The sequence below is a fragment of the Camelus dromedarius genome, chromosome 16 (genome assembly GCF_036321535.1).
Source record: "Camelus dromedarius isolate mCamDro1 chromosome 16, mCamDro1.pat, whole genome shotgun sequence".
NCBI classification, from domain to species: domain Eukaryota; kingdom Metazoa; phylum Chordata; class Mammalia; order Artiodactyla; family Camelidae; genus Camelus; species Camelus dromedarius.
This window is the reverse complement of record NC_087451.1, coordinates 33,685,180-33,712,630: the sequence shown is the minus strand read 5'-3', so window position 1 is coordinate 33,712,630 and position 27,451 is coordinate 33,685,180. Positions and strand designations below refer to the sequence as shown.

The 27,451-nt window shown below is 44.6% G+C and overlaps 2 protein-coding genes across 3 annotated transcripts in view; one reads left to right on the top strand and one right to left on the bottom strand.

The window, feature by feature from the left end:
* COG1 (component of oligomeric golgi complex 1) overlaps positions 1–11,453 on the top strand; it is a 13,277-nt gene extending 1,824 nt beyond the window's left edge. The window contains exons 2-14 of the mRNA XM_031468977.2: positions 1,370–1,614; positions 1,764–1,945; positions 2,084–2,254; positions 4,898–5,054; positions 5,237–5,447; positions 5,811–6,602; positions 7,152–7,298; positions 7,774–7,935; positions 8,778–8,905; positions 9,386–9,494; positions 9,943–10,052; positions 10,132–10,210; positions 11,263–11,453. Of these exons, the coding sequence (XP_031324837.1) occupies positions 1,370–1,614; positions 1,764–1,945; positions 2,084–2,254; positions 4,898–5,054; positions 5,237–5,447; positions 5,811–6,602; positions 7,152–7,298; positions 7,774–7,935; positions 8,778–8,905; positions 9,386–9,494; positions 9,943–10,052; positions 10,132–10,210; positions 11,263–11,400 (2,631 nt within the window). The 3' untranslated portion in view covers positions 11,401–11,453. The remainder of the gene's footprint in view (positions 1–1,369; positions 1,615–1,763; positions 1,946–2,083; positions 2,255–4,897; positions 5,055–5,236; positions 5,448–5,810; positions 6,603–7,151; positions 7,299–7,773; positions 7,936–8,777; positions 8,906–9,385; positions 9,495–9,942; positions 10,053–10,131; positions 10,211–11,262) is intronic.
* Positions 10,311–27,407, bottom strand: VCF1 (VCP nuclear cofactor family member 1). Of its 2 annotated transcripts, XM_031468999.2 has the most exons (4): positions 27,127–27,407; positions 22,711–22,810; positions 14,598–14,660; positions 10,311–12,706 (listed from the first exon to the last, which is right to left on the bottom strand). In XM_031468999.2, exons 1-4 carry the CDS (start codon positions 27,342–27,344, stop codon positions 12,479–12,481), a joined length of 609 nt encoding a protein of 202 aa, XP_031324859.1. In that variant the 5' UTR covers positions 27,345–27,407; the 3' UTR covers positions 10,311–12,478. The 2 variants fall into 2 exon arrangements, with proteins under 2 accessions (XP_031324859.1, XP_010974248.2); XM_010975946.3 differs by lacking the exon at positions 14,598–14,660 and having other exon boundaries at positions 27,127–27,395.
* Between the last annotated feature and the right edge of the window lie 44 nt (positions 27,408–27,451).

Genomic DNA, 27,451 nt, shown 5'->3' with positions numbered 1-27,451 from the left:
CTTATTTACCATAAGAATTCTGAAGCAGGTCACTTCATGCTTGAGTCCTTCTCAGTAAGGAGGGTCCTTTAGGACAGATGAGATTTGGAATATGGGTCTGGAGTCTGTAAAGACAGTGAAAACCAGGTATCAGTCTGATTAAAATTGTTGGTACTGTTGACATTTGGGACTGGATCATTCTTTGTTGTAAAGGCTTATCCTGTGCATTGTGGGATGTTTAGAAGCATCCCTGGCTTCTGCCCACTAGATGCCAGTAGCCCTCCTGTCCCCCCACTATGGCAATCAAAACTGTCTCCAGATACTGCCTCATGTTCCCTAGGGTCACCCTCCCATCCCACACATGGGAACCAGGGGATTCAAGGGTCCCTGGAAGAAAGCAGCAGCAGGTGAGGCAACCCTTGACCACCCGGCTAAGAGACTAAGCAGCAAGGAACCTTTTAGAACTGAGCAAAGATGGGATCTAACTGGCCTTTGAAGAAGGTTAATTTGGCAGCAAAGGAGGATAGATTGGAGGGGATAGAGAATGAACATAGCGCAAGTGAAATGTTTTTGGATTAATCTAAGTGTGAGATGATAATGACCTGCATGAGAATCGTGAAAGTGGTAACAGCAACCTAGGTAGGAGAAGTATCAGCAGAACCATCAGAAGGCCATGAATTTCCTGGGAATTAGAGGCAGAGTGGTGGTACATGCGAAGATATTTAGGGAGATCAGCTATTTCGGGAGGTCAGGTATTTTGGTAGGGAGATGAATTTAGTTTTAAATATACTGCTTATAGCGTGGCAGTGAAACTTCCCAGAGGAGAAGTCTGGCAGCAAAAGAAAAGGCTCAGTAAGGATTCAGGGGAGATTTGAGGACTGAAAATAAAGATGTGGTAGTGCTCTGCCTGGAAGTGATGTTTGCGGGAAGAGAACCATGAAGTAAGAGGACTGACTCAGATGAACAGAGGCAGGAGGACTGAACCAGAAGAAGAGTTGTTGGAAGGCTGATAAAGAGGAGCAGCCAGCCCAGAAGTCCACAGTGCCCTCAGAGAAGCAGCAGAAAACGGAAGGCTGAACATCAGAAGAGGGAAGGAGAAAGCTCACTCGGGGTGATGCATGAGCTCCGGGCTATTGAAACATCACGAGGATCCCCGATAACCAGACTGAGAGATGATCAGAGGAAGTCTGCCCCTCCATGGGACAGAGCAAAGGTGCAACTGGTAGGAAAAGCCAGACTCCAGTACTTATGCTGCACCAACCTTCGATGCCTTGCTGAGTGGCTTAGTGAAAGCTTTGTGCCCCCAAGTACCCCTACATTTCTCCCCTTGCTGGCCCAACACTGACCTTGCTTTTGTTTACTCTGACTTAATTCTGTGCCTTTCCTGCAGCCACAGCAGCCATCCCAGGAGAAGTTCTACAGCATGGCTGCCCAGATCAAGCTACTCTTAGAAATTCCTGAGAAGATCTGGAGCTCGATGGAGGCCTCGCAGTATCTCCACGCCACCCAGCTCTACCTGCTCTGCTGCCACCTGCACCACCTGCTCCAGCTGGATTCTTCTAGTTCCCGATACAGCCCTGTCCTTGCCCGATTCCCTATTCTCATCCGGCAGGTGGCAGCGGCCAGCCACTTCCGGTAAGTGGATCCAGCATAAAGACCTTCTCTGGTGATGGCCACACCTCACCCCTGCAGTTTTGTGGAATATGCCTTCTTTCCTGACATCCTGGGGTTCTTCTCCCCAGATGTAAAAAGTCCCCTGCTGACCTTTGTCACCATCTCTCTAGGTCCACCATTCTGCATGAGAGCAAGATGCTGCTTAAATGCCAGGCCGTGTCTGACCAAGCTGTGGCTGAGGCCCTGTGCTCTGCGATGCTCCTAGAAGAGAGTTCTCCTCGCCAAGCCCTGACAGACTTCCTGTTGGCCAGAAAGGCAGCTATCCAGAAACTTCTCAACCAGCCACACCACGGTGGGTGTGGCTTCCCTCCAAGCTTTGTTCCTTAAACAGGGGGATGGAGCCACATGAGCTGAGGGAGACTGAAGCAGCCGGACTGTTCTCTAACTTTACTAAAGGAAATTGTTAAAAGAGGATGCTTTCTTCTCGCAGGTGCTGGTGTCAAGGCTCAGATTTGCTCATTAGTGGAGTTGCTGGCCACCACTCTGAACCAGGCTTATGCTCTTTTCTACACTTTACCAGAAGGTCTGCTGCCTGATCCGTCCCTGCCCTGTGGCTTGCTCTTCTCAACTCTGGACTCCATCACAGGCCAGCATCCTACCGGTGAGCTCTTTGCCAACCTCTTTTATTTTCCAGTTCTTTCAGCAGGTTTACTGGGCCTCTACCATCTGCCAGCTACTGTGCTGGGCTCTGGGGATACAGCAGTGAACTGGACAGATAGGGATCCACCTTCATGGAGGTCAGTCTAATGGTAGAAGCAGATGTTGAACTAACGAATACAAAATACCTGCTTAATAAGATATTGGTCATTGCCGTAAAGGCAGGGTACAAGTTGACTTGGTGGCATTGAATGGAGGGACCACACCAAGGTCAGAGACTTCCTTGAGGCCATGATACTTAAACTGAAACCTGCAGGTTGAGTAAAAGTTAGCCAGGCAAAGAAGGCAAGCAAGAGTTCCATGCAGAAGGAAGAGGATGTGCAAAGATCCTGAGGCAAGGAGGATGTTAGTATGTAAGGAACTGAAAGGAAGCAGATGAGGGTAAGGGGTAGTGGGTGAGGGGAGGAATAGCATGAGAAGATATGTGTCCAGTTTGTCATTTGTAACCAGATATTGCAGAGCCATGTGAAAAGAACAGTGGATAGCCCTCTGGGACCTTCCAGGCTTGCTAATCCTTCTGTTACATGTTTCCATGCATCCTATACTTTTATTTGGTAGCATTTGTCCCAATTGGAATTAAATGCATTTGACTAGTACGTGGCAGTGGATGCCCATGGGGCTGGAGTGAACGCTGAGAGCTCACGTAAGAGGCTGTCACCATGAACCAGGGGACAGACAATGGGGGCAGTAGAGATGGAGCTGATTGGACAACTCCAACATGTATGTAGGAGCTGATTTGGTGAGGGGTTGGCTATGGAGGGTATGGGACAAAGGTGTCCAAGTTTACTAGAAAAGGAATTGGGTTTGTGTTTTTGTTTTTTTATTGAAGTATAATTGACTTACAATGTTATATTAGCTTCTGGTGTACAGCATCGTGATTCAGTTTTATATATATGTATGTATGTATTCCTTTTCATATTCTTTTTCATTATAGGTTATTATGAGATACTGAGGATAGTTCTCTGTGCTCTACAGTAGGACCTTGTTTTTATTTTATATACAGTAGTTTTTATCTGCTAATCCTGTACTCCCAATTTATCACTCCCTGCCCTAAACCATAAGTTTGTTTTCTATGTCTGTGAGTCTGTTTCCATTTTGTAAATAAGTTCATTTGTGTCATTTTTTTAAGATTCCACATACAGGTGATATATGCCATTTGTCTTTCACTTTCTGACTTACTTCACTTATATGATAATCTCTTGGTCCACCCATGTTTCTGCAAATGGCATTATTTCCTTCTTTTCTATGGCAGAGTAGTATTCCACTGTATATGTATACCACATCTTCTTTATCCAGTCATCTGTAGCTGGACACTTAGGTTGCTTCCATGTCTTGGCTACTGTAAATAGTGCTGCTGTGAACATTGGGGTGCATGTATCTTTTCAAATTAGAGTTTTCTCCAGATACATGCCCAGGAGTGGGATTGCAGAATTGTATGGTAACTGTGTTTTTAGTTTTTTAAGGAGCCTCCATACTGTTCTCCGTAGTGGCTGCACCAATTTACACTCCCACCAACAGTGTAGGCGGGTTTGAAAAGGAGTTGGTTTGAAAAGGCTGATGATGAGTTCACTTTTGAAAATGTTGTATTGGGAACAACTGAGACCTTGGAATGGGAACGTGGGGTGGACAGGTGATTGTGGGTCCAGGACAGAGCAGTGAGTGGTCTGGCCAGAGACGCACGTGCAGGTGCGTCTGCGCATGGTGGTGGTTTGAAGCCTTGGGGAGGGATGACATCACCCATAAGAGGAGGGAGCAACAGAGGACTGGCCTCAGGACACTCCAGAAATCCAAGGTCAGATGGAGGAGACACAGGCAGAGGTAGAAGGGAAACGAGTAGAACGTGGTGACAGCCCTGGGGTCCTTTTCTGAGAGAGATGTGTATTAAACAGTCTCTTCTCTGGATGACTTTATCTTTCAACAAGGGCACGACTTCCTTATGCCTCAGTTTCCCTCCAGGCACTTACATTTAATACTTCCTCCCCCTCCTGAAAGGTGAGTATTGGCTGATTTGTCCTGGTGTTGGAAAACCAGTAGGAGGGACCTCAGACAGGTCCCCAGGTCTCAAACACCAGTGGGTGCTCGTGCAGCGGACATAGTGAATGGGCCCTCCGGAGTCACTCAGTGTCAGCCTGTGCCCTCCTGGGGACACCCCCCACTCAAAGAGCCAGAGCAGCTCGCCCGCAGGATGAGTGGTCGTCAACTCCTCCCTTAGGTCCTCCAGGGAGGCAGGAGGGCGGTGAGGAAAGGGAAACCATCACCTTTTATTTTTTGACAACTTAAGTGCTAGTTTTAAAATGCCAAGGATGGCAGAGCCCTCATTCCTCCTCTCTCTCCTTCCCCCCCCAATTCCTGTCTGTCCTTCACCTTCTTCTCAACCAACAGGATGACAGAGTCGGGGGACGCTGCCACACGCCCTCCCTGATGCGGGAGCCCTGCATGTACTCTGTACTTTCCTTTCCCCGGTTTCAGGGGTCCAGTCTGGCCTGCCTCGAGGAAGGACTTTTTAAAATTCCCTCCAGGTCCCTTTTAAGTTTGCTGTTCAGAGGATGGTCCCGACGACGTCTCTCTTCCTTGGCCTTCTCCCTAGGAAGGGGCACCGGGGTCCTGCAAGAGGAGATGAGGCTGTGCAGCTGGTTCAAGCACCTGCCCGCGTCCGTCGTCGACTTCCAGCCTGGCCTCCGCACGCTCGCCCACCCCATCAGCCAGGAGTACCTGAGGGACACGCTGCAGAAGTGGATCCACGTGTGAGTGGCAGCGGGCAGGACACTCGTGCAGCCTCACGTGGGGCCACACGGGGCCACCGAGGAGGGAAGGGGAGGCCTGATGTTCTGGATGGTGCTCTGCATGGGGAGTCCTACTAGTTTTCTTAATAAAGGTGTGAAAACCAGGAAACTAATGAAGCCCAAGAAAAATGCTTTTGTTGCAGGTGTAAAGAAGACATTAAAATTGGGATCAGCAACCTGCTTATATACGTGACGACCATGAAAGGGCTCGCAGGGATCCGAGACGCCATGTGGGAGCTGCTCACCCACGAGTCCACCAATCACAGCTGGGACGTGATATGTCAGAGGCTTCTGGAGAAGCCACTCTTGTTCTGGGAGGACTTGATGCAGCCGCTCTTCCTCGACCGATTACAGGTGAGGTGGGGAATCACGTGGTCCCACTGCTTTATGGCCAACCCCAGTGTCATCTTTTGACTGGGTAGATTCCTGTCACTTGTGAAGTGTACCGCTGCTGACACTCCAGGGGTGACTCTTCCAGATAATGAACCATAAAAATGAACAGATTCTGCTGCTGAAGAAGAGGCCAGGCCCCTGTCGGGTGATCGGGAACACATCCACATCCATCGGTCATGGCCTTGTTCTCTGTCACCACCGAGTCAGCTTTCTGAGCATGCTGGAGAACATTCTGAATGCTGGCAGAGATTGCCACTTGCTGCTCTGGTTTTGAGATTTCCTGGAAGGAAGTGGGATTTGAACTCTTCTCTCATTCTCTTTTAGACTCTGACAAAAGAAGGCTTTGACTCCATCTCCAGTAGTTCCAAAGAACTCCTGATTTCAGCTTTGCAGGAACTTGAAAGCAGCACGAGCAGCTCCACTTCCAATAAGCACATCCACTTTGAGCACAACATGTCCCTCTTCCTCTGGTCCGAGAGCCCCAGCGACCTGCCTTCCGATGCTGCCTGGGTCAGTGTGTCAAACCGGACCCGGTTCCCCGGCAGCGGGCTCTCCATGAAAGCCCAAGCCGTCAGCCCCTGTGCACAGACCTTCTGTGCTGCTCTGGATTCTAAGCTGAAGGTGAAACTGGACGACCTCCTGGCTTACCTTCCCTCTGGGGACCCGTCACTGCCGAAGGACGCCTCCCCTACGCAAGCCAAGAACTGTGCCTTTGACAGATACGCAGATGCGGGGACCGTGCAGGAGATGCTGCGGACTCACTCCACGGCCTGCATCAAGCACATCACGGACTGTGTCTGGGCGGAGCTGCAGAGCATCGAACAGGCTGTGCAAGGGCAGCAGGATGTGCTCAGCGGGGTCAAGCTGCATGCGGTCCTTTTCATGGCCAGACTCTGCCAGTCACTGGGAGACCTGTGTCCCCACCTGAAGCAGTGCATCTTGGGAAAATCAGGGAGCACTGAGAAACCAGCAAGGGATTCTAGGGCTCTGAAAAAACAGGGAAAGGGGAAAACTCAAGAAATACTTCCTACGCAGGCCAAGTGGCAGGAAGTTAAGGAACTCCTCCTGCAGCAGAGCGTGATGGGCTACCGGGTCTGGAGCTCAGCCGTCGTCAAAGTGAGTGACGCGTAGGTGTGTTCTTTCTATGCCCGCCGGGCCGTCCCCGTTTTCTCTCCTCTTCATCATAGTCCAGGCGGGCCACGCCCAGTCAGGTCTTTTCACAGTAAGAGGGTAACAACCTGTATTTCACATAGCACTGTCACTTACCTCTGCCAGGGAGCTCAAATGTAAAAACTTCTCTGTTCATTTTAGCCCAGGTTTTAGAGACAGAAAACCTGCATTTTTTTTCCTTCCATCTGATGAGAATGAAAGACTCTCTCCTTGGACGGTGGTCTCTATTTTCTGCTCTTTTCACCCAAATACCATAATGCCTGTAGTCCCCACTGGCATCTTAAGAGGTGGCTCCTGGCATTTGCAGAGTGGTTAGCAACCCAGATTCCCACTGCTGACAGCAGCCGTTAGCCAGAAGGAAAGTGATGTTTGCCCCTCGCCTTCCCACACGTGACCCGAGCGGTGGAGGCTGGTCTCAAGGTTACTTGAGGAGTTTGAAACAAACTCTGTGAAGTATCTGAGCAGCCTCTATAGGTAGTTGCTTTTTATTACCAGGTTTTGGCTCATGGATTCGCCCAGTCGTTACTTTTAGACGATGCTGGCTCAGTCCTGGCCACGGCCACCAGTTGGGATGAACTAGAAATTCAGGAGGAAGCAGAGTCTGGGAGCAGTGTCACGTCTAAGATCCGGCTCCCTATACAGGTAGGCACGTGCCAGCTTGAGGGCCCGTGAACCGAGCAGGGAGAACCTGCTCTGCGCAACGAACAGGGCTTTGGGTGATCGTTCAACATAACAGCTTTTGAGGAAGAGCTGGAAGTAACGTATAACTTTCTACTGTGGAGGCAAAGTGGGCAGAGGGCCAAGTAAATAGCAGACTGAGAAGTCAGGTAGTGATTCTTTCCTTTTGGAGCACAGACTCTGTGCTAATTAGAGGACCATTTTCACCTAAAGTGAAAACAGCAACGTAAAACATTGTGCCTGGTCAACCCCAGACCACCAAGGGAATGACGGCAGATGTCACTTGTCTCTGCTAAGTGGTCTGCTCTGGTCTGAGAAGGGTTGACTGGCGAGGTCAAGGTCCTAGCATACAAGCCTAGTAAGGATAGATGGATCCACTTGTACCGAGTCTCATTTAATTGGTACAAGATGGCAACTTGACATTCCTTTGTTCTTTTAGCCGTCCTGGTACGTCCAGTCCTTCCTGTTTAGCTTATGCCAGGAAATTAATCGGGTTGGAGGCCATGCCTTGCCAAAGGTGACACTGCAGGAGATGCTGAAAAGCTGCCTGGCTCAAGTAGTAGCTGCCTATGAGAAACTCTCGGAAGAAAAACAGATGAAGGTAGGTGTGTGAATCTTTTTCCATTAAAAACAGAAGTAAAAATCAGAGCTTTTTTTGGATTTGGGTAGTTTACAGCCAGGATTCCAAGTGTGAAGCACCTCTCGCCCCAGGCTATCTAACTGGTAGTGGCTTCCTGCTCTGCGAGTTTAATCACATCCATTCTCAAGGGTCAAGCAGGTCTTCGCTAAAAAGGCCATTCAGTACAAGTGGCGAGGATGAAAGCCTCAAAGTAGAGAAGACCTAGTTTCTAACCCTGGCACTGCCACGTGGTCACTGCGGGCTTTGGGCAAATTATTCACCTGTTTCCTCAGGATCAAGTGTGTTCAGGCAGATGAACTGCTCAGGGGGAGTGTGAGGACGTGGGAGCAGAAGCAGGGCACAGCACACCCATGTCAGGGAGGTCCTGTCCCCAGCCCTCCGCCCCTCTCACTTACGATGAAGCATTGCATTCTGCCTTTGGCGTATACTCCCATCTCATTAGTAACATTTTTAAGATGGGACCAACTCCTGATTGGGGAAAGAATTCAGGTGAGTCTTCTCTCCTGAGCTTCCTCAAAAGGCCTCTCCATCATGCAAGGGCTTTTCTTCCTTTAAAAATGACTGTCTGCAGCACCTGAGACCTTTTTTTAAGGGCTGGGTCTCTTCCCTGCCATTAAGTTTTTAGTTTGGTTTAAGCCCAAGTATCTAACATTAACGTTTTTGTTGTGGTTGTGAGATTAAATCAGCCTTATGAGTATAAAATCTTCTGAAATAACGGGCTATAACTCAGCCAAGTAGTGAAGCTGTTTATTCTCACAGAAGTCGGCTCCCTTAATGGGTGGGGATGGGAAATTCATTTGCAGAAAGAAGGTGCGTTTCCAATGACCCAGAATCGGGCCCTGCAGCTGCTTTATGATCTGCGTTATCTCAACATCATTCTGACAACCAAGGGTGAAGAGACGAAAAGTGGCCGCAGCAAACAGGACTCCAGGTATCCTCACCCTATGAATGCTGTCCCTTCCAAGTCTGCAGAGCCCTTCCTTGTCCGGGAAGCCACCGAAGAGTCTGCCTCTTATTGCCCATTAGTTGTGTTTGTTTTAAACAGTCAGTGCTCATTATTACCAGCAAGATAAATAATGGCCACCTGCTGGATAAACTCCATGGTCAAGTGTAGTGGCTGGGATCTCATTCCTCTCTCTTCTGAATCAGCCTGCCGACTGTTGGGTACAATTTGAGCCTTTGGTGCCCTCCCTAAAAACAACATGGGGGAGGAATGGACTCAACTTAAGACATCCCATCAGGTTAGAACTCTTGAGGATGATTTAAGCACGATGATTAGTGACAAGTGGTACTAAGCCAGTGATTAAGGAGAAGAGATGCAGTTCCAGGACTTCTATAGCATTACAATACCCTGAGATCGGCTTTTGTCCTAAAAAGACGCGGACAGTAACCATCCTAATCCTTCTTTCAGAGGCGAGAAAGTGGCTGACTACCTGGAAGCCCTCATTGACCCCTTTGACCTGGACGTATTCACACCCCACCTCAACAGCAACCTCAACCGCCTGGTGCAGAGAACTTCCGTAAGTCCGGGGAGAAGCACGCTTGGTGCCAGTGACGGGTCACAGGCGAGGGTCATAGGCCTACATCCTAGCAGAAACCTGCTCCAGCACGTAACCCCCCAGGAGGCAGTGTGGAGAGCGGGTGAGACAGTCAGCTGAGTTTAGTCACAGAGGCTGAAAGAGGGTTAGATCAACTCTCTCAGCTGAGTCCCCATTAGTTGTGGATAAGGACTGCTAAGGGTTTACCAGGGCCTCAGAAAGAGGAGTAAAATCAAAGAGCTATTCGACTCTGAGATTCTGACCTAGGGGCAGTGATAAAATTCTGAAGCATTAACACACTCAAAAGAACATTCCCCAAAAGGATGGTTGAAAACAAAGTGGTGATTGATTACTAGCAGAGAACTGATTTTCTTTTAACTGGACAATAAAACACCCAGCCTGTTCCTGAGCTCCATTTCCTGTCTGTCAGGTTCTGTTTGGCCTGGTGACTGGTATGGAGAATCAGTTCACCCCCAGGAGCAGTACGTTCAACTCACAGGAAGCCCATAACATCCTGCCACTGGCATCAAGTCAGATCAGGTAATGATTCTAAGATGCTCTTTCGGGGCCCCAAAGCTTCCTGTTCGTGCTACTGAAATTCCTTCATCTTGTCTTGGAGGTTTGGACTTCTTCCACTGAGCATGACAAGCACTCGAAAGGCCAAATCAACCAGCAGAAGCATTGAAACAAAAGCCCAGGTTAGTGCAGAGAACGAGAGGTTCATCCCAATTGATCCTCCCCCATTGCCCACCAAACCACCCAATCAGCTCCCCTTTAAATAACCGATAAAGAACCGAATGACAGGATGCACTAATGCTGCTTTTAATGGCGGCGCAATATAGAAGTACACGGTGTTACTAGCTTGAGCTAATAGAAGTTTTAAAAGATGCCCATTTACACTATCAAGCAGCCTCATAACAGAAACGCATCTCAGGCTGCCAAGGTTGTAGAAAATATGCAGAACAGGATGGAGATTATTTCTTGTGTTCAACAGGGTAAAAGTTAACTGCTAACCCAGCACTATGATTGTACTTATTTGGAAAAAAACTGTTTTGTTTCAGTAATGGTTTCATCTTTCTTTTAGTTGGGTGGGAAATAAAAGGAAATTTGCTTTCTCAAGTTTTACACGTTGTTAATACACGTTTTCTTTCAGTAGGCTGCCATTCATTAAGCCCGCGGGAGTCCTCCTGGGTATTTCTGAGTTGTGCTGTGTACGCGTGTGTTTGAGAGCTCAGCTTGTCTTCTTACAGCATTTAGCTGCTGTTTGCTTTCTTGTGAGATAAAATATTAGCAGTGTATCCTTCCTATATTCCCTGCCATCAAACCCATTAAGATCCAAAATCCTCATCAAACATCTGGTTTCAAAACTTGGGAGATGGTAGTTAAAAAAAGAAAAGGTTCTTGCACAAAGCACTCTGTTAAGCATGGGCCTATGCAGTAACTTCCCCTGTGAGTCTCCATTTCTCCTTCAAGCAACTGACCTTTCAGCTCTACCTATATTAGAGGAACAAACCATGGAAAGGAGGCAGATACGTTTACCCTCTTTCCATATGTAATTCTGTCACAATAAAATCTCACGCTGTCCCCCGTGTCCTTTTCAAATACAAGGAGCAGAGCCCCCTTACTAGAGCTCTCTGCGCTTCTCAGACCTGCCGTGTGTGCTGTGTGGACTCCGAGTGGAATGGAGGGTGAGAGCAGGCAGGAGGGTTCGGGCAGACTCTAAGGCACTTTCCTCTACATACAATGGCAGGTTGTCCCCCCGGCACTCTCCCGAGCAGATGACCCGGCGCATCCTGGCTCCTTGTTCAGACAGCTTGTCACTGAGGAAGAAGACTCGTCTACGCCTTCGTTATTCAAACTTGGGTGGCTCTCTAGTATGACTAAATGACACGGGAACAGAACGATCCATCTCTGCAAATAAATACTGCATTATTTCTTCTACAGGTGCGTCTGCTCATTTGTTTCTAAGCCACACCAGTCCTTCCAGTTTCGGTGATGGAATGTGGCCCCCTAGTTACCATCAGGGGTTACTTTAAGGATAAAGTGAATCCTTGTCCAATAGTTTCACGACACTCGTGACGTCAGACATCAGTCCGGATAGCTTACGCTTTGTCAGCATTCACCAGCGCGTTCACTCTCGCCACTACAAGGTGGAATTATCAATGAGATCACATAAGCTGCCACTGGACAAGTTTGTGAGTGAAACAAAAAGTCACTATGTATTTCTGGACTGTTGGAACTAAGCAATGTTTTCTAAGTCTGAGATGTAGGCTCTGGAGGAATAATGGTAACAGGTTACCTGGGTATCCAAGAGTCTGAGAGGCCTTCTCTCTGGAAATACAAATATATAACAAAGAGAGAAGACACTTATCAGGGAGGGTGCTCACTTACACAGTCTAACGTGGATCTGATTGTTCTCCTGTCACAAAGGAGAGTACTTTCAACAGGACATCTACATACTAAGAGGTAGCATGGCAGTTAATTTCAGTGCAAGACTGAATCAAGCTTTCTATATTTTGGAAAAAAAAAAAAAACTTAGGTTTTTTTTTTTCATGGAAACTAGATATTCTTTACTAGTTTATTGAATTTAAAAAATTGAAGAGCCCGCATTGTTAAAAGGCCTTTTTACATAAAGTAGAATTTCTAATTGACACATCTGGAAATCAGTCTGAACTGGACAAACTATGGATTCAACACGTAGATGAGATTTCCTCTTCCTATTACCTCGATGTGGATTTGATACCCACCCTCAAAAGGATCCTATAAAAAACTGCTTCAAAGCCCCTTTGAAATCGCAATAGTGCAGCAAAACCACAAGTAAACAACTGCCTGTTAACCTGTTATTTCAAATATAGACTGAAAAGCCAACAGGCATTTTTTTGTGCAATTTTTTAAAACATCGTAAGTTGAAATATCAAATCTGCACAGCGCTGTCCCTTCACAGAAGGCAAGAAACTTCCGGCACATCATGTCGGAGGCCGTCCTCGGTGCTGGAGGCTGTGAAAGTGGGCCTCCTTCAGGGTCTGGTTGATGTGGAAGTAGGGGCCTTGGCACAGCGCGGACTGCTCGGGCGCGGGCTGCGGGGTGTCAGGGCTGGAGCCGGCGGCGAGGGGGCTCAGGCTGTTTTCTGGACCGCTGGCCCTGTCCGGGCTGTTGATGCTGCTGCTGCTGCCACCACTGTCACTGCTTGAAGACTGGACGAAGGAGAAAGAAATGGCATCACAATTAGGCTCTTTTGTTTCTTAAGAGCTTTGCTGTGCTTTAACTTAAGATCCCCTATTTGGGAACATTTCTCCTGTTCAGTTTGAGGAGTACCAGCATCAAAACATACAGTTTACAAAGCACACTCACCTAAGACATTTCATCCTATCCTCACAACTACCCTGCGAGGCCCAGGGGGATGGTGGCGCCCACTACACGTCCCTAGGAAGAGGAGGCGGCAGGGTCCAGATGCGAGCACAGGCCTTCCACCCGCAAATCCCTTCAACTGCATCTTCTCTCCCTGCTTTTATCATGCGCTACAGTAATTTCCAACAATCACAGAAGGGAGTGCTTAGCCTCCAAGGGGAAGTATTGATCATTGGTAATGGTACAAAAAAGGCGTCCTCTTAACAAACAGATGGCTTCTGGGCATAAATTAAAATGAAAAACTTGTGGTAACTTTGTGATTGTCTTATGGGCGTAAAACTATTCTCTGAATGCAGAACATATCCTGAAAGATGTATTTTTTCATTGAAATACAGTTGCTGTACAATATTATATGTTACAGGTATGTAATACAGTGATTCACAATTTTTAAAGGTTACACCCCATTTATAATTGTTTTAAAAAACTGACTGTAGTCCCCGTGCTGTATAATATATCCTTGAAGTTATTTTATACCTAATAGTTTGTACTATCCTGAAAGACCTGAATACACTTTTTTCCCCAAAAATTTGTTACTGAAGTACAGTCAATTTACTTTAATATACTTCTTATAAAGTTATATAGCATTTTTGTAGTTCTGTATGTGTATGCGTGTGCATGTGTGCACACGTATGCCTAACTTTACTTTTAATGTCACTAACATGACTTGCAGAAGCTTCTCAGAGTTCCGATGAGAGTTACTCTCAGAAATCTCCTTTCTTCCAATGCTAAGATCTTAAAAGGGAAGGCAATGGTAAGGATGGGCCCTTTCCAGAATTATGGTACTTTATCATTTTAATACTCTATTTCTAATTAAGCAACAACCCCAATAACTTGATTAGCAGCACCCTTCTCTATTTACAACTCAACACGGTATCGTGCTGGAAGGAATCAATGCACAAGAAAATTAGAATTCTGGTAATGATCTGGTATATAAATTTTTTTTAAATTTAGCCCTTTGACAAAAATTCATACTCTCTCAAACAAAAGCATTGGTTTTTAAATGTCTGCTTACAACTATATGAAATCTACATGTAAGAAAAAAGACTGGAAAGAAACAGACCACAGAAGTTATGTTAGAATGGAGGGGTTATAGTTGCTCATTCTTCTTCTACCCTTTACTACAACTTTTTTCCAATATGGTTATTACATATTTTTTATTATAAAAATAAATGTATACATAAAATGTTGCTTCCAGACACTTTAAAAGTGATTTTTAAAATACTAGTTCTGTCCATTTTTTGATCAAAAGTTGCTGCTAACAGTACACCCAGATAAACTCATCTGAAATGGCAAAGAAAGCAATGATCATGAAAGGCATCACGCTTAAGATGTAAACCGAGAACTATCATGGTCCACAGGTCACTTGGAGGTACTCAGACTTAACAGGTGACGTAGCCCACCGCCCGTAGGTAGTGGGAGGCAACATATCTTTCTATTAAAAAAAAAAATTCAAGAAAGCCTTACACTGGGCTGAATGAGGTCAGATGGCAGGGTGAACAGCAGCAGCAGTTACATTTACTTAAAGACCTAAGAAATCAAAGCCAATTCAGAAACAAAACTTGTTTTCCATACAAGTCTCCCCTGACCTAGCATGGAGTCAGCTAGAACAGCCGGGGCACACATGGCGAGACCGTGACTAGGGGACAAGCAGGTCACTACACGAGGTAAGAAACCCACCGCGCAGAGCACTTTGTTTCCTCTTAGTCTGTTTTCTTTACTGTTTCTCGTTACAGGTACTGTCTGAAAATTAAGGCAAGAACTAGAATCAGTTTCTAGTAAGTCAAGTTTCTATCTCAAACTGTATTTATTGCATACTATTATAGCAAATGTTCTTTAAAGTAGACAAGTGAGAAAAGATTTCTGTACAATAACTGTTAAAAAGGGGAGAGGGGGAGATAAATGGACCTGCAATTTCTAGTCCACTTTAAGTATCTTCTAACTCACATTTTGAAAGACATGTATAAAAATGTTGAGTGGGGCCTTGTTCATAATAGCTAACACGGGAAACAACCCAAATGCCTACAAGTAGAGAAACTGGTTCAACTATAATCTATGAATATAAAGTATAATGAATGAATTATAACCCATAATCATGAAATTCTATGCAGCAGGTAACAGTGGCGATAGAGATGTACATATACCAAGACAAGAGATCTTTAACACCTTTTTTATAGGTTACAAAACAATGTATAGTACATCTGTTGGTTTTTAAAGTGTTTTCTTTAATGTATACATATACATACACCAAAAATAATCTGGAAAGATATACATGTCAAAATATTTAGAATTTGGACCTTCTAGGTTTTTTTTTTTTAACTTTCTAGGTTTTTTTTAAATCTTTATTTTCTATAGCTTCTACAAAAATGTATTTCTTTTGCAGACAAAATATAGTCATGAGTAAGTGAACTAAAGAGTGCTATACTACAAAATAGAGTAAGGTCTTCAGTTACTTCTAACTTCAAGACTGAGACTGCAAAAAATACACTGATACTGTCAAAATTTTAACTTGCATCTCCTATAACTACTTAAGAACCTCTAAAATGCTTCAGCTGAATCACCAGCAGATGGTTGGCTGATGATGCTTTTAGACTAATAAGAGAACACCTGGGAATCTGGGTGAATGCACTTGACACGTTATTTTAATACATATAAAACCTTACATACATACTGTCAGCAAAGGTAAGAACAATGCTCTTTCAGAGATGCTCTGGGTCCTATTTTCTGCCAATTCAGACTAGTCTTGGCACTATCTGGGGGGCTTTAGGGAATATGTCACCATCTACGGATGGACCAGAGTTTTTCTAACTGACAGTGAAACCATCAGTGGGTAGCAACCCCAGCACAATAAAACAGTGCAACGTGGTAAGGGAAACTGTTCTGTGAACCTTTTTTTCAGTGAGGCACAAATACATCTGGTACGCACTGGGTCACAAAATATAACGTTTCTACAAACCGGGTCAAAAAAGTTTGAAAGTTGCTGTAATGAGTCTTAACACTGTCAGCCTTCAAAGTGTCTGACTTTATGGGATCAAGGAAAGACCATTATTTCCTTTTAACACTAAAGGCATAAATTCGAGGTTTCAGTCTCTATCAGAGACTTAAGACGTACACAGAAGTAAACCGTTTTGTTTTATAAAACCAGGAAACTTGAGACAGGAAAAAAATTGTATTTCCCCCACTTAGTGGAGCTTTTCAGTAACAGACTGCTTGGGGGCAGAGGGGGTCCACTACTTAACAGTGCGCGTGGTTCCGAAAATTAAAACTGCTAAACTAGTGCAGAAGTGTTTAGCTTGTTACATCTGTTTGTAAAAGAGAGCAGATTCTTTTACTGAAGGAGAAAGAAGAGTCCAAAGACTGGGGCTGAGAAAGACTCACCAAATATGAATCCTATCCCAGTGACCCTGATTCCCTACCGAAAATACCCATCAGACAATTTAGCCACGTTGACAGTTACAAAGCCCATTTTCTTTTCTCTGAATTTTCAGTTTTGGCTTAGTGCTAACATTTGACCAGGATATTTTCATGACAAATTTGTATTGCAAATCACAAGAGAATAAAGTCATGATCTGTGAAATGAGAACTCCCTGCAAATCTATATACAGAAGCACAAGAACGTTAAATTCGTAAAGATTCTGACCTAGAGTATTTCTCTTAATATACAAAGGCAACTCATAAGAATCCTGTAGTGAAGATCTGTGTGAAAGGGGAGGATCTGAGGTTAGCGTAGGCAATAATAAAAATCATTTTACAATCTGCAGGATATCCTTCTTAACTGCAGATGCCCGGGGAAGATCCAAAAGAGAACTATGATACAGTCTGTTTTGGAGTCGCTTGTGGGCTTTTTTAAAAAGTGTACGTGCGAAGGCCCCACCCCTAGAAAACGTAGCTCAAAGAGGCACAGGATGTTCTGATGTCCAACCACTGACCACATGTTTGTGTCCCTGCTGTGTACTAGGAGGCACTGCACTAGGGCTACTTAACCATTTACGCATTTACTGAGCTTAAGCAAGAATATAGTGGCAGCACAGCCACCGCTGACAGCAGCGCAGAGCTACCGCAGTGACAGGCGTCTAACAGCGGGTGCTGGCGGCGGGGCTAGGAGAGACGCCTTAAAGTGAGTAGTGTCTGGACTGGGCCTAGAACGATAAGGAAGAATTTTAATAAGCAGGGTGTGACAAACTGGGAGAACAGTGAGCAAAATCGGAAGAAAGGAGTGTTTTGGGGAGAACGAGCTAACAGTGCGGTGCGGCTGGCCCACTCCAGGAAGAGCCAGACGAGATGCATGGGAGAGAAGTGACGGCCAGATGATGGCAGGACCCCCCCCCCCCACAGGAACTACTTCTGGGTGGATAAGACACGCTCTGACCTGCACTCAGGAGTGAGGAATCTCGGTATCTGAGTGAGGTGAATGAGGTGGGGGAGCATGAGCAGGGGCCATCTGGAAAATTCTCTAATAAGTCAGGCAGGAAAGGTAAATGGAGGTGGAGCAGGGGGTCACACCCAGGGGAGATGGGCGGATTCAGGAAGGAAATGAGACAGCCCATCCAAGTTGACTCCAAGCAGCTAGGATGATGCTTGGCAAACACTAGGTGCTCAGTATGGGTTGCTGAATGGAAGGAGCGTTGTTAGCCTTGAGAAAAGTTTCAGTGGAGCCAGGGAGGCAGCCAGGATCCAGAGAGGAAAGGAGGGCCAGGCGGCCTGAGGGTACCGGGTGGCTGGTAGGGAAGGGAAAAGAAAGCACCTGGAGGTGGAGGTGGAGGCGAGAGCAGACAGTTAAGAAGGGAAGACAGCATATCCGTGGGCTCATGCAAGAAGCAATGGATAAGAAGGATCTGAAGAGACGAGAAGGGAGAAGTCCTCAGAAGGGCTTTCAGGAGCCTTGACAGAAGGCACAGCAGAGAAAGGCAGAGGGCCGCCTCACTGTCTCTGGCAGAAAGGAGGATATACATAAACTGTGGCGCAGAGGACACAGAAGCTGAAGTTCATTTTCTTAGTCCACAGGGCTCACATCATACACCAGAGGGAAAGAACTCCTGGGCCTCGGCTAGGCCTGCCCTGGATTTTATTTTCCCACAGCATGAGGTCAGTCTGAGAACCCAGTTACACCCACACCAGAAACAAATAACTCTAAACACTCTTTCTACTAATAACCTTTAAAAGTCCCCCAGGCAGGATTGCTAATTACTGAGTCTGCTTCATAAAAAGCACCAGGATATACATGTGTATTTATTACCTAGAGCTGTAAGCTTTCTCCTAATTAGAAAAACAGGTCAACAGTATATTTTCTTTCAAGCTCCAGCTTCCCTTCACATCAATCTCCTCCTTCAATGGTGCTTTTAACTTACGTAAACCTCCAAAGAAAAAAGAAATTTCACTCACTGTATTATACACTCCATCTCTAGAGTCATAATGAAGTTGATCTGAAGGCCACTGCAGAATCTGGATCAAGTGCAAGATATGATCCTAGCCAAGTCTATCAGAGCTTCTAATGTAAAATTCTGTGCTTCCAAAGTACCCAATGATTTACAAGAGCTCCAGGTCTGCTAATACCAGCGAGACCATAAGACTCCAAATGAATTCAGTGGGCCAATTAAAACCATTTTCTAAATATGCAAGGAAAGAAAACACAGGCGGTCACTTTCCTGTGTCAATGAGTAATAATGGCATATCCTTGTAAGATAAAGCTGGACCCCAACATCTGTTTGAAGTTCCTTCCTAAAAACATGTATGTATCCTTACAACTAAACAGTGTTCAGTTTCAGTTTGAAACTGCTTAGGGTAGCGCTTCATGGTGTCAGCTGATGCAACATATTTGTATTTCGAGGACTTGAACTGTGAGCAAAGTTTCTTAAGACGTACGCTACAGATCAGACTAACTTCTGAAAGGACTGTTCCTCCATTTCTAATGGTCTTTTTAGAAGTCAATCTCAGAGTTAATTGGCTGCAGGGTTTTAAACACACAACCCTAGCCTTACCCCAAAGAGTCTGCCAGAACAGTTTTGTCTCTTAGGCTGTTCCTATTACACTACAATCAACTAAAGATGAGAATAGCAAAAACAAAACCTAAAAATACCTTTTTTTTAAAAAAATTATGCTAGATATTTCTACTGCCATCTAAATTCACAGTTAAAAAGAAAAATCACCTGACATTCAGCTAGTTCTTTCTCATCAGTTGAAACAAGTGGGTTTATAGAATCCTAATTTTAATGATACACGGATTCCCCTGGTTCTGTTATTTTTTTTGTCATGCCTCTACACTCCAAATAAGAATACTCTTGGGATTTTAGGATTATGACATCAAAATTTTTCCCTTCTAGAAGAGACAGGGAAAAAAGTAGAGGCTGTACTTTCTGGGGGTGGGGGCGGTAATTAGGTTTACTTATTTATTTATTTTTTAGAGGAGGTGCTGGGGATTGAACCCAGAACCTCGTGCATGCTAAGCATGCGGTCTGCCACTGAGCTCTACCCACCCCCGAAGCGGGGTATATAAGGCGTATAGCTTTTATAAGGCATATAGCTACATACCAGAAGCCAGATTTATTGGAAATATGTAGTGTAATTTGTAGATAAAAATATTCAAACTGGAAATACAGAGCATTATTCCTACAAGTAAAGATACAATTCAAACCAAAAAGGCCAGCCCCTAAGAAAATGAACTTAAATAGTTAAACCTAGCTAATTTTTCCTCACTCAGTAACTGCCTGAGATTAGGGAATGGCACTACCTTTGTAAAGGACCCAACAGGAAGATGCAAACTGACGCATCATTTCACTTCTTGCTCACCTGAGAGAAAAACAACCGGCCTTAGGTGTTAACCACCAGCAATCATCGAGAATGGCTTTACAAAAAACTTTTTTATTCCTATACCTGTAAATTATATCTCACTTTAAAAAACAGTACCCTAGGGTTCACAAGGCATTAAATCTAAGTCACTGGAGTGAAAATTCAAGATCTTTGATGCAAACACCATTTAGTTAAAAAAAAAACAAAACCACTAGACCCCAATTTCCATACTTTTTGTAGCTAAGAAATCTACAATTGCTTTCTAGCTAATACCATGTCATTGTGTTTACTGGGAAAAATACCTACCAGCTAAAAGACAGGGGGAGGAAAATTACTCTTCTCTGCTCCTATGATTAAGGAGAAGTCTAGGACCTAGCCACCCCTATCAGAACCTCCTTTCTGTCTTCTGGGGGATGGCACAGACCACGGGCAGACGCAAGCAGCTCACCAGTCAAAACTCTGGGGCTCACCCACCTGCCTCTCACCAGCTGTGTATCTTTGGGCAAGGGGCTTTATTTTTCTATGCCCCAATGTTTCCATCTGAAAAGCAGAGTTCATAATACCTACCAAAATGACAGGAAGAAAATACACAAGCAGATTAAAAGTTTCTCTTTACATAACTAATCTGGCAAGTCAGCTCACATTCTTTAGCATCCTAGAACCTAGGAGAAAAGAGGCACGTACTGTCTCTGTTTCACAGGTTAAATGTGACTTCCCTGCGCATAGTTTAACATAATTCCAACAGCTCAGACCTAATTTCCCAGCACTTGCCAGTATTATTCCATTTAGGAGAAAAGGGTGATTTTTGGAAGTTAATTGTAATTCTAAATCTCCCTTAGAATTAAAACAAATTTCTTCCAAATGAAAGTTCATGTTACAAGAAAAAAAAAATTCTAAAATTATTTAAGCATTTCAGGAAAGGATAGTTTCTCTTAACTGAGTCAGGCTTAAGAGAATTTACCTCGTTGGCCCTACCTTAGAATTATTAAAAGACACCATTTTCATTAATAATATATTTTATTATGTAAACCTACTAGTAATGACTTGCCTTATTATTTCCCCCGTTACACACAGTTATCAAAAAGCAGCCGACTATCCCTAAACTTGGTATTTTTATGCTATAAACATAACGATCTACTCCAGTGGTCATGACTCAATTATTCAGGGCTGAACTTTCCATTTTAAAGATTTTCCCCTCCTTTTGCTGCTCCAGCTCTCCTGGGTTCACTCGGCCTCATTACTTGTTAATACCGCCGCTGGGGAGGAACAGCACAGGAGGCCACTGGGTCCGAGCGCCGGTAAATATTCGCTCAGCAAGGTTGAAACGGAGAGTCATAGCCACCCGTGATGGGTCTACCGGGGGGTTCAGATTACCATGACAGATAAAAATCACCTGTATTGACTGTTAATCATTACAAGGGCAATCTCGTCCATCCTTCAGACTAATGATTACAGAGTGGTTTAACGGCTGAATTTCTCTGGACAAGTAAGAACAACACGCATGAACCAACAGGCTGAATAACAGTACATTGTTTTCTTCCCTGAGACCAAAGCATGGGTATCAGAAAGGGAGTGAAGGTCATTCTCCACAAACAGCAACTAGAACAAGACAAAAACTAATGCTAAGGAGTATTACCTAAAAAATAAGGGATCAGAAATGTTTAATTTTTTCTTGTTATGACAACTTAAACTCTTGTTCTCAGACATGAAAACTGCAGATACAGAGAAAAAAGAGCAATACAAAGAGTTAGATCTACTGTACCTTAGAAGTAACACAAACATCATCTAGTGGGATTGACATACAGACGCAAAAAAGAAATATTCATGCTGATACCATGAAAGTAACCACCACATACTCTTTTAAGGCACAGTCTTATAATTTAAAAGAATAACGGAAATTCAATTCTGTTAGATTTATCATTAAATGCTCATGGCAGACTCTAATCTTTGGTTTTCTTCCATCTGCGAGATTCCCCAATTATCACATTAAACAAAAACTCAGTTACTTCTCTGTTAAGAAAAAAGAAAAAACAAAAGGGGGAAAAAAGTGACAGGACGATTTTACAAGGGGGAAAAGCTAAAGAAATTTAAGTCCCCACATGGAAGGGTCTCGTCTATACTGCTCCTGAGTGAGTATTACCTACAGGACAGCTAACTGATTTTTCCCCCTGAGGGAGTTCCTTTGGATTCCTGGTAAAGACTGGATATAGGTCAAGTTCTATTATCGGGAACTAATTAAAGCATAAATTATCTTGGTTGTGCAAGAACTGGGATACATGGAACTCTGCTTTCAGTGGTCAGGCTAGGGCGTAGGAGTCTCTGCCACTGAGGAGTGTCTCTCTCAGGGGGACAGCGGTTAAGGGTCAAATCTTTAGGTGCATAATTTAATAGCAGCATCCTTTTAATGTCAGCTTCCTCTCCCCACTGGAGATCAGCCGTTCAGGTGCACAGAGGCACCAAAACACCCAGGAAGCCAAAATTCAGGAGCTCCCCTCACCCCCACTCCACTCTGCCTCCCGCAGGTGCTCTTTGTAGAACAGCATAACAAAAACGTAAGAACAGTTAAAAATAGGATTTTGCATATACATACACCATATATTCTGAATGCCTGTATAGTTTTTCTTGAAAACACAGAAAGCCTATCTTTAAGAGACACGGAAGCAGCAAAATATATTTGTCTTAAGGACAAGTAATGGTTTATAAACTTATTAGAAAATTAGTTGGTTTTTCTGAAATACCAAATAGGGGGTTCAAAGATGGGCTTTCAAAAGTCTACAAAACTTCTAACAAATACAAATTGTGGGCTGTGTGCAGGTATGAACAGGTGCAGACACAGGCCGTTTTGCTGGGGAGAAACAGTCATGACTCAAGGAAAAAAAGGTTGAAAACATTACAGTCAAGCAAGATCACTTTTATTCATTCAAGGAATCATTTGGTTACACGGAGGTGACCAGGTTATTTAGCTCAAGCAGTAACGAGAGCAGAGGCTGCTGACCACGCTTCCTACCTCTGTGTCCCAGGAATCGTGAAAGACCGGGTTCCTACTACTCCTTTTGGTCTGCGGGGGGAGGTGGTGGTCTTCTTCGTTGCCATTCCTTCTCCTTTTCCTGAAATTAAATCACAAGGAGAAAAAGAACAATCCAACAATTGATCTTTTGGACACTTCGAACTGTAAACCATGACAACACAGGAATTTGCCCTCTTGCCTGAAAAAATATAAATCATCATAGGACATCTCAAAAGGTAAAAGGGAAGGACACCATCGCTGGGCACGAAGAGCAAAAATATAAAACAGCAGCAGTAAGCTCGAGCTTAAATTAGTACAACTAATTTCTAAAAAGCAGCTTGGCAATTTTAAATGCCTACTGGGGAATAAATAAGAGCAGGAAGACGTTAATGACTAAGCTTTCAAACTCTACCTAATTGAAGTTATCTTTTTCTCCATTTCCTGAAATTACAATCCCAAGTTACCTAATTTCACTCCCTTCCAAATGGCAACATCTAGACAGCAGTGACTGTCCTTGCCTATTTCCGCTGAAAATCCTTACAAAAATGGGGCTACGCAAGAGCAGCCATTAGAGGTTCGTGCTGGCCTCTAAATCTTCAGTTTTCTTTCATCCCTGATTTTCCCCCAGTTGTCACATTAGCACAAAAGTTCTATGTCCTCCGACGTATTAAATTACTTTTCTGGACCATCACTGGGAAAGGCTGCTCTTGGACACATTAACTTGATTATTCTGGCTATACCACCTGGTATTATAAGTTACTTCACTAGACTGTTACTTTGAGATTATAGCACCAGCTGCTTAAAATGTTCAGGTTTAAAGAAGAATCACACATCTTTCTCAGTCAAGTGTTCTAAGATGTACAACAGAGACAAAGCTTGTATGTTTTCTGTGCAAGAATCAGGCACCATCAGGACTTCTAAACCCCAGTGAGAAAATAGAAATAAATTAAACGAAGTATAATTTTAAGTCAGACGGATGGAACTGTGCTGTCTGATATGGCAGCCACCAGATACATTTGTTAATTTAAATTTAAAGTAATGAAAATTAAGTAAAATTAAAAACCCAGTTCCTTAACCACACTGGCCACATTTTCAGTGCTCAATGGCCACACATAGCTAGTGGCAACTGTGCTGGACAGCACAGATATAGGACATTCCTGTCACTGCAGGAATTTCTATTGGACAGTGCTGGCAAGAGGCCAGTTTATACCAAGCAGCATAATTTATTATAATGAAAACTCTTCGTTCAAGATTCAGAGTTCTATAGCCAGAGGGAAAAACAGCTCTTTGGAAAGTACTGAATTTGAATGTATATCACTTTCTACACAGTTATACTTCCTATGTGAGGAGGGTGGCTAACTGTTGCAGGCCCTTAATTCTAAGGCTTTGAGTTGAGGTCTGGAAACTGGAGAAAATTTAAGTTATCATCCCAAGTTCAAATCTCTGTACTCGGTAACATTCTGAATACATCTCAGTTTATTAATTACTGAGTATGGGTCCAGTTTTGGCTTGGAATGATAAATCATAGGTGTGTGGTTCTGATAAAGCGTTAACCAACCTGCAGTGGGCTACACCATTCACCTCATTCCAGGACTCAGTTGTTGGTAAAGCAAGATCACCATTTCTGCTCCCTGTCTTTCTCCCAGGAGATTCAATATTATCTGCACTTTAATTCTGAAGTACTTAGAGGTTAAAAACTAGATGAATATCAGGTTTTAATAATAATTAAATGGATGTGCTAATCTCATAGATTTGAACCAAGAAATTGCTACTTCTATCCTAATAGGAACAGAGAATTTTCACTGGAATGTGTGTCAGTTACAGAGTAATGTCGGATGGAAGGCCAGCTGACACCCAAAGAGAAACTCATCAAATGACAATGTGCTGGTCCCCAAGCTTTTATCAGTGTGCCAACAGATGACTGTGCTTTGGGCTGCTAAGTCATTCTAACCAAACTTATGAGCCTGACAAAACTTTCCAATTTCTTTATGTATAATGTGGGATAAGATGTATCTTTCTAGTGACAAGAATACTAATGCCAAGAGGATGGGCTGGTTTTGAAGATTTCAGTTAAACTCTAGGGAAGTCACAGGAAATAGCCCTGCCTCACAATCAGCTGATTTCTCCAGCAACCAGAATTATCTCTTTAGCCTCTTGGGAGTCCTCTCCCTTGGATGGTACTGGATTAAGAATGAGCCTGGCCTGTTCTTCATTCTCCTTTTTCTAGGCTCTTTGCAGATTTCATCCTTGGATCAACAGCATCATTAATAATTGGTAAAATTACAGCTTCACGCTCAACCCCATCCACACAATCAGTCAGATTATAGCTCTTAACATCAATGCCAGAGACCAGGTTATAATTTGAGCAGCCACCCTATAATTGATTACATTCTCCCCCACCATCTAGTTACAGATTATTGTCTAGTATGTTACTTCTAAGGATGACTGAATTACATCACTTTTCATCATTCCATTTCTCTCCAATCTTCCTGTCATCTCCCAGAGACCAAACATACAAGAAATCCTACAGTAATGAGACTAGTGGTTTTCAAACTTTTTTAAAAAGGTAACAGAACCCTTTTGTCCTATAAAAAACAAAAACAAAAAAACAAACCCTCAATTTATCTAAGAGATAAAGGATCTGTCTTGATTAAAGTAGGGTTCCTTTGCACACACCCATGCCTCTTACAGTCTGAAAAACCACCTTCTTAAACCAATGCTTCATCTTAAAATTGAGGACACAGATCCAGAAACCTGAACTGACCTGGAGATGCTAAGACAGCCAGAGCTGGCAGAACAGACCCGTCACACTCCATAACACACAGGTGAAGAGAAACCCCTGCCAAATCAAATGACTTACTTTATAGTAAAGAGGTTACCATATTAAGATCGTGTGAGCCAGATAAAACAAATCTGCTACTAGTACAAGCACATTCAGATTATTTGTGTGCAGCACTAGATAAAGAGAAATTTTTTCTAAGAAATATTTAGACTTTTTCAGGTATGTGAGACATGCCAAGGGGCTATCAGAAGTACAAACTGGGTTTGGGAAGGGGAAAAGCAGATCAGGCTTACTATACCTAAGGGCCTTGTGACTAGTTTCAGGAGCATGTTGGTAAATTGGGCCCCTGAGTTCAAATTTAGTCCACTCTTCTTTTACATACAAGTAGAGGCTTTATGCTCCACTCACTACATCACCCAAATCAATATGCAAAAGTTTGGAGAACCCTAGATTTTCATTATTGGCCCAAGTAACTTCAGGATGCTCACTACTGGCCCAAATAACTTCCGGGATTAATCTTAATCTTATAAATTTACTACACTCCACAGCAGGGTCCTTGTGGAAAGATTATTACATTCAAAGCCAATGAAAATATAGAATGACAAGATCCAGCATAATCTACTAAAGCAATCCTATCTTCACTTAATCCTCACTGAGACTATTATGGAATAAAGGAAAGAGCAGTGAACCTGGTGAATTTACTTAACTCTCTAAATCTTTTCCTTGTCATAAAAACCAAAGATTGGACTTGGATCTACAGTTTTCACTTCAAACTCCAAGAAGAGGAATTTTTCTAATTTCAAGTAAAGCCGATCCTCTTCATTGTGGGGTACAATCCCGCTTTCTCCCTCCCACATTTTTACAGGGGAGAAATAAGGAGAAAAAAAAAAAGAAAAGAAATCGCAGCTTGGCCTAGACTGTCCTCAGTATGTGTCAAGCGACCAAAACACACCCTAGGTTAAGACCCAGGTCCAGGCTCAGAGAAAAAGTAGTGCATCACAATAGGATCCTACCTCCCGCCTTTGGAGTCAAACGGTTCCGCATCCAAACAGTTTAGAATCCTGCCTGTTCTTAATGCTACAGCCGAGAGAATCCACAAGCCACTTTGGTCATCTGCCCCTCTGTGTTCACAACTGTCCAGGATACAAGTTCTTCAGTCTAACCTAATCCTTCCCTGCTGCAGGGTTAAACTCAATCCTTCTTTCTGACCTTGGGGAGACAGCAGCTCCCCGCCCCGTCCCCTCACAGATGCCCTAGGGGCTCCCTCTCGAGGATCAGACATTCCTCCCATCCCCCCACCCTCCTAAATTTAGGACACAGAAGCTTTAGGGCCACCGTCTCCCTTCCGGGCCGACGAGACTTCACTCCAAATACGGAAAGACGGGGGTGGGGGTTGATGGGGTCGGGGGAGACCTGGACCCTGGGGAGTCACTCCTTCAGTTCCCTCAGGGACCAGGTAACCGATCACTCGCGCATCCCTCTCCCCTCCGCCCCAGGACTGCAGAGCCCTCAGATGGAGACGCGCAGGGCCCACGCTTGCTGGGACCCTGCTGCGCGCGCCCCCTTGGCTCTATCCCCCAAGACACAGCATTGGGCAAGGGGCTGGAAAGGAAGGGGGTCCCTTGCGGTCTTACCTGGGGCGGAGGCGCTCGCTCATGGCAGCCGATGGAGGCGAGCGACGCGGCGCTGCTCCACGAGAAGAAACAGACGGTGTTGTGTTTCGGAGGCCGCCACGCCCACCCCCTCGGGCCTTAGCTCTCGCCGCAGCTCTGGTGGACACAGCCGGCGGTAAGTACCCCTCGGTGGGACCCGTACCACCGCTACTTCCGGCGTCTGCTCCGCGCCCCCCCATGTCGCAGCCGGCGTGGTACCGCCCTCCCGCGGCTGCGCAGTGGCGCGCTCCAAGCCGCGCCGACCGGTAACCCCGCCCACAGGAAGAGGCGGGCTCGGCGGGGGAGG

What these genes read in the sequence shown, in the direction of transcription:
- VCF1 (XM_031468999.2), bottom strand. Translation starts at nt 27,344, where the DNA reads ATGGGGGGGCGCGGAGCAGACGCCGGAAGTAGCGGTGGTACGGGTCCC. An exon ending in AGCGAGCGCCTCCGCCCCAG is followed by an intron (nt 22,811 to 27,126) that starts GTAAGACCGCAA and finishes ATTTAATTTCAG; the next exon opens with GAAAAGGAGAAGGAATGGCA. An exon ending in ACGATTCCTGGGACACAGAG is followed by an intron (nt 14,661 to 22,710) that starts GTAGGAAGCGTG and finishes CTTAATTTTCAG; the next exon opens with ACAGTACCTGTAACGAGAAA.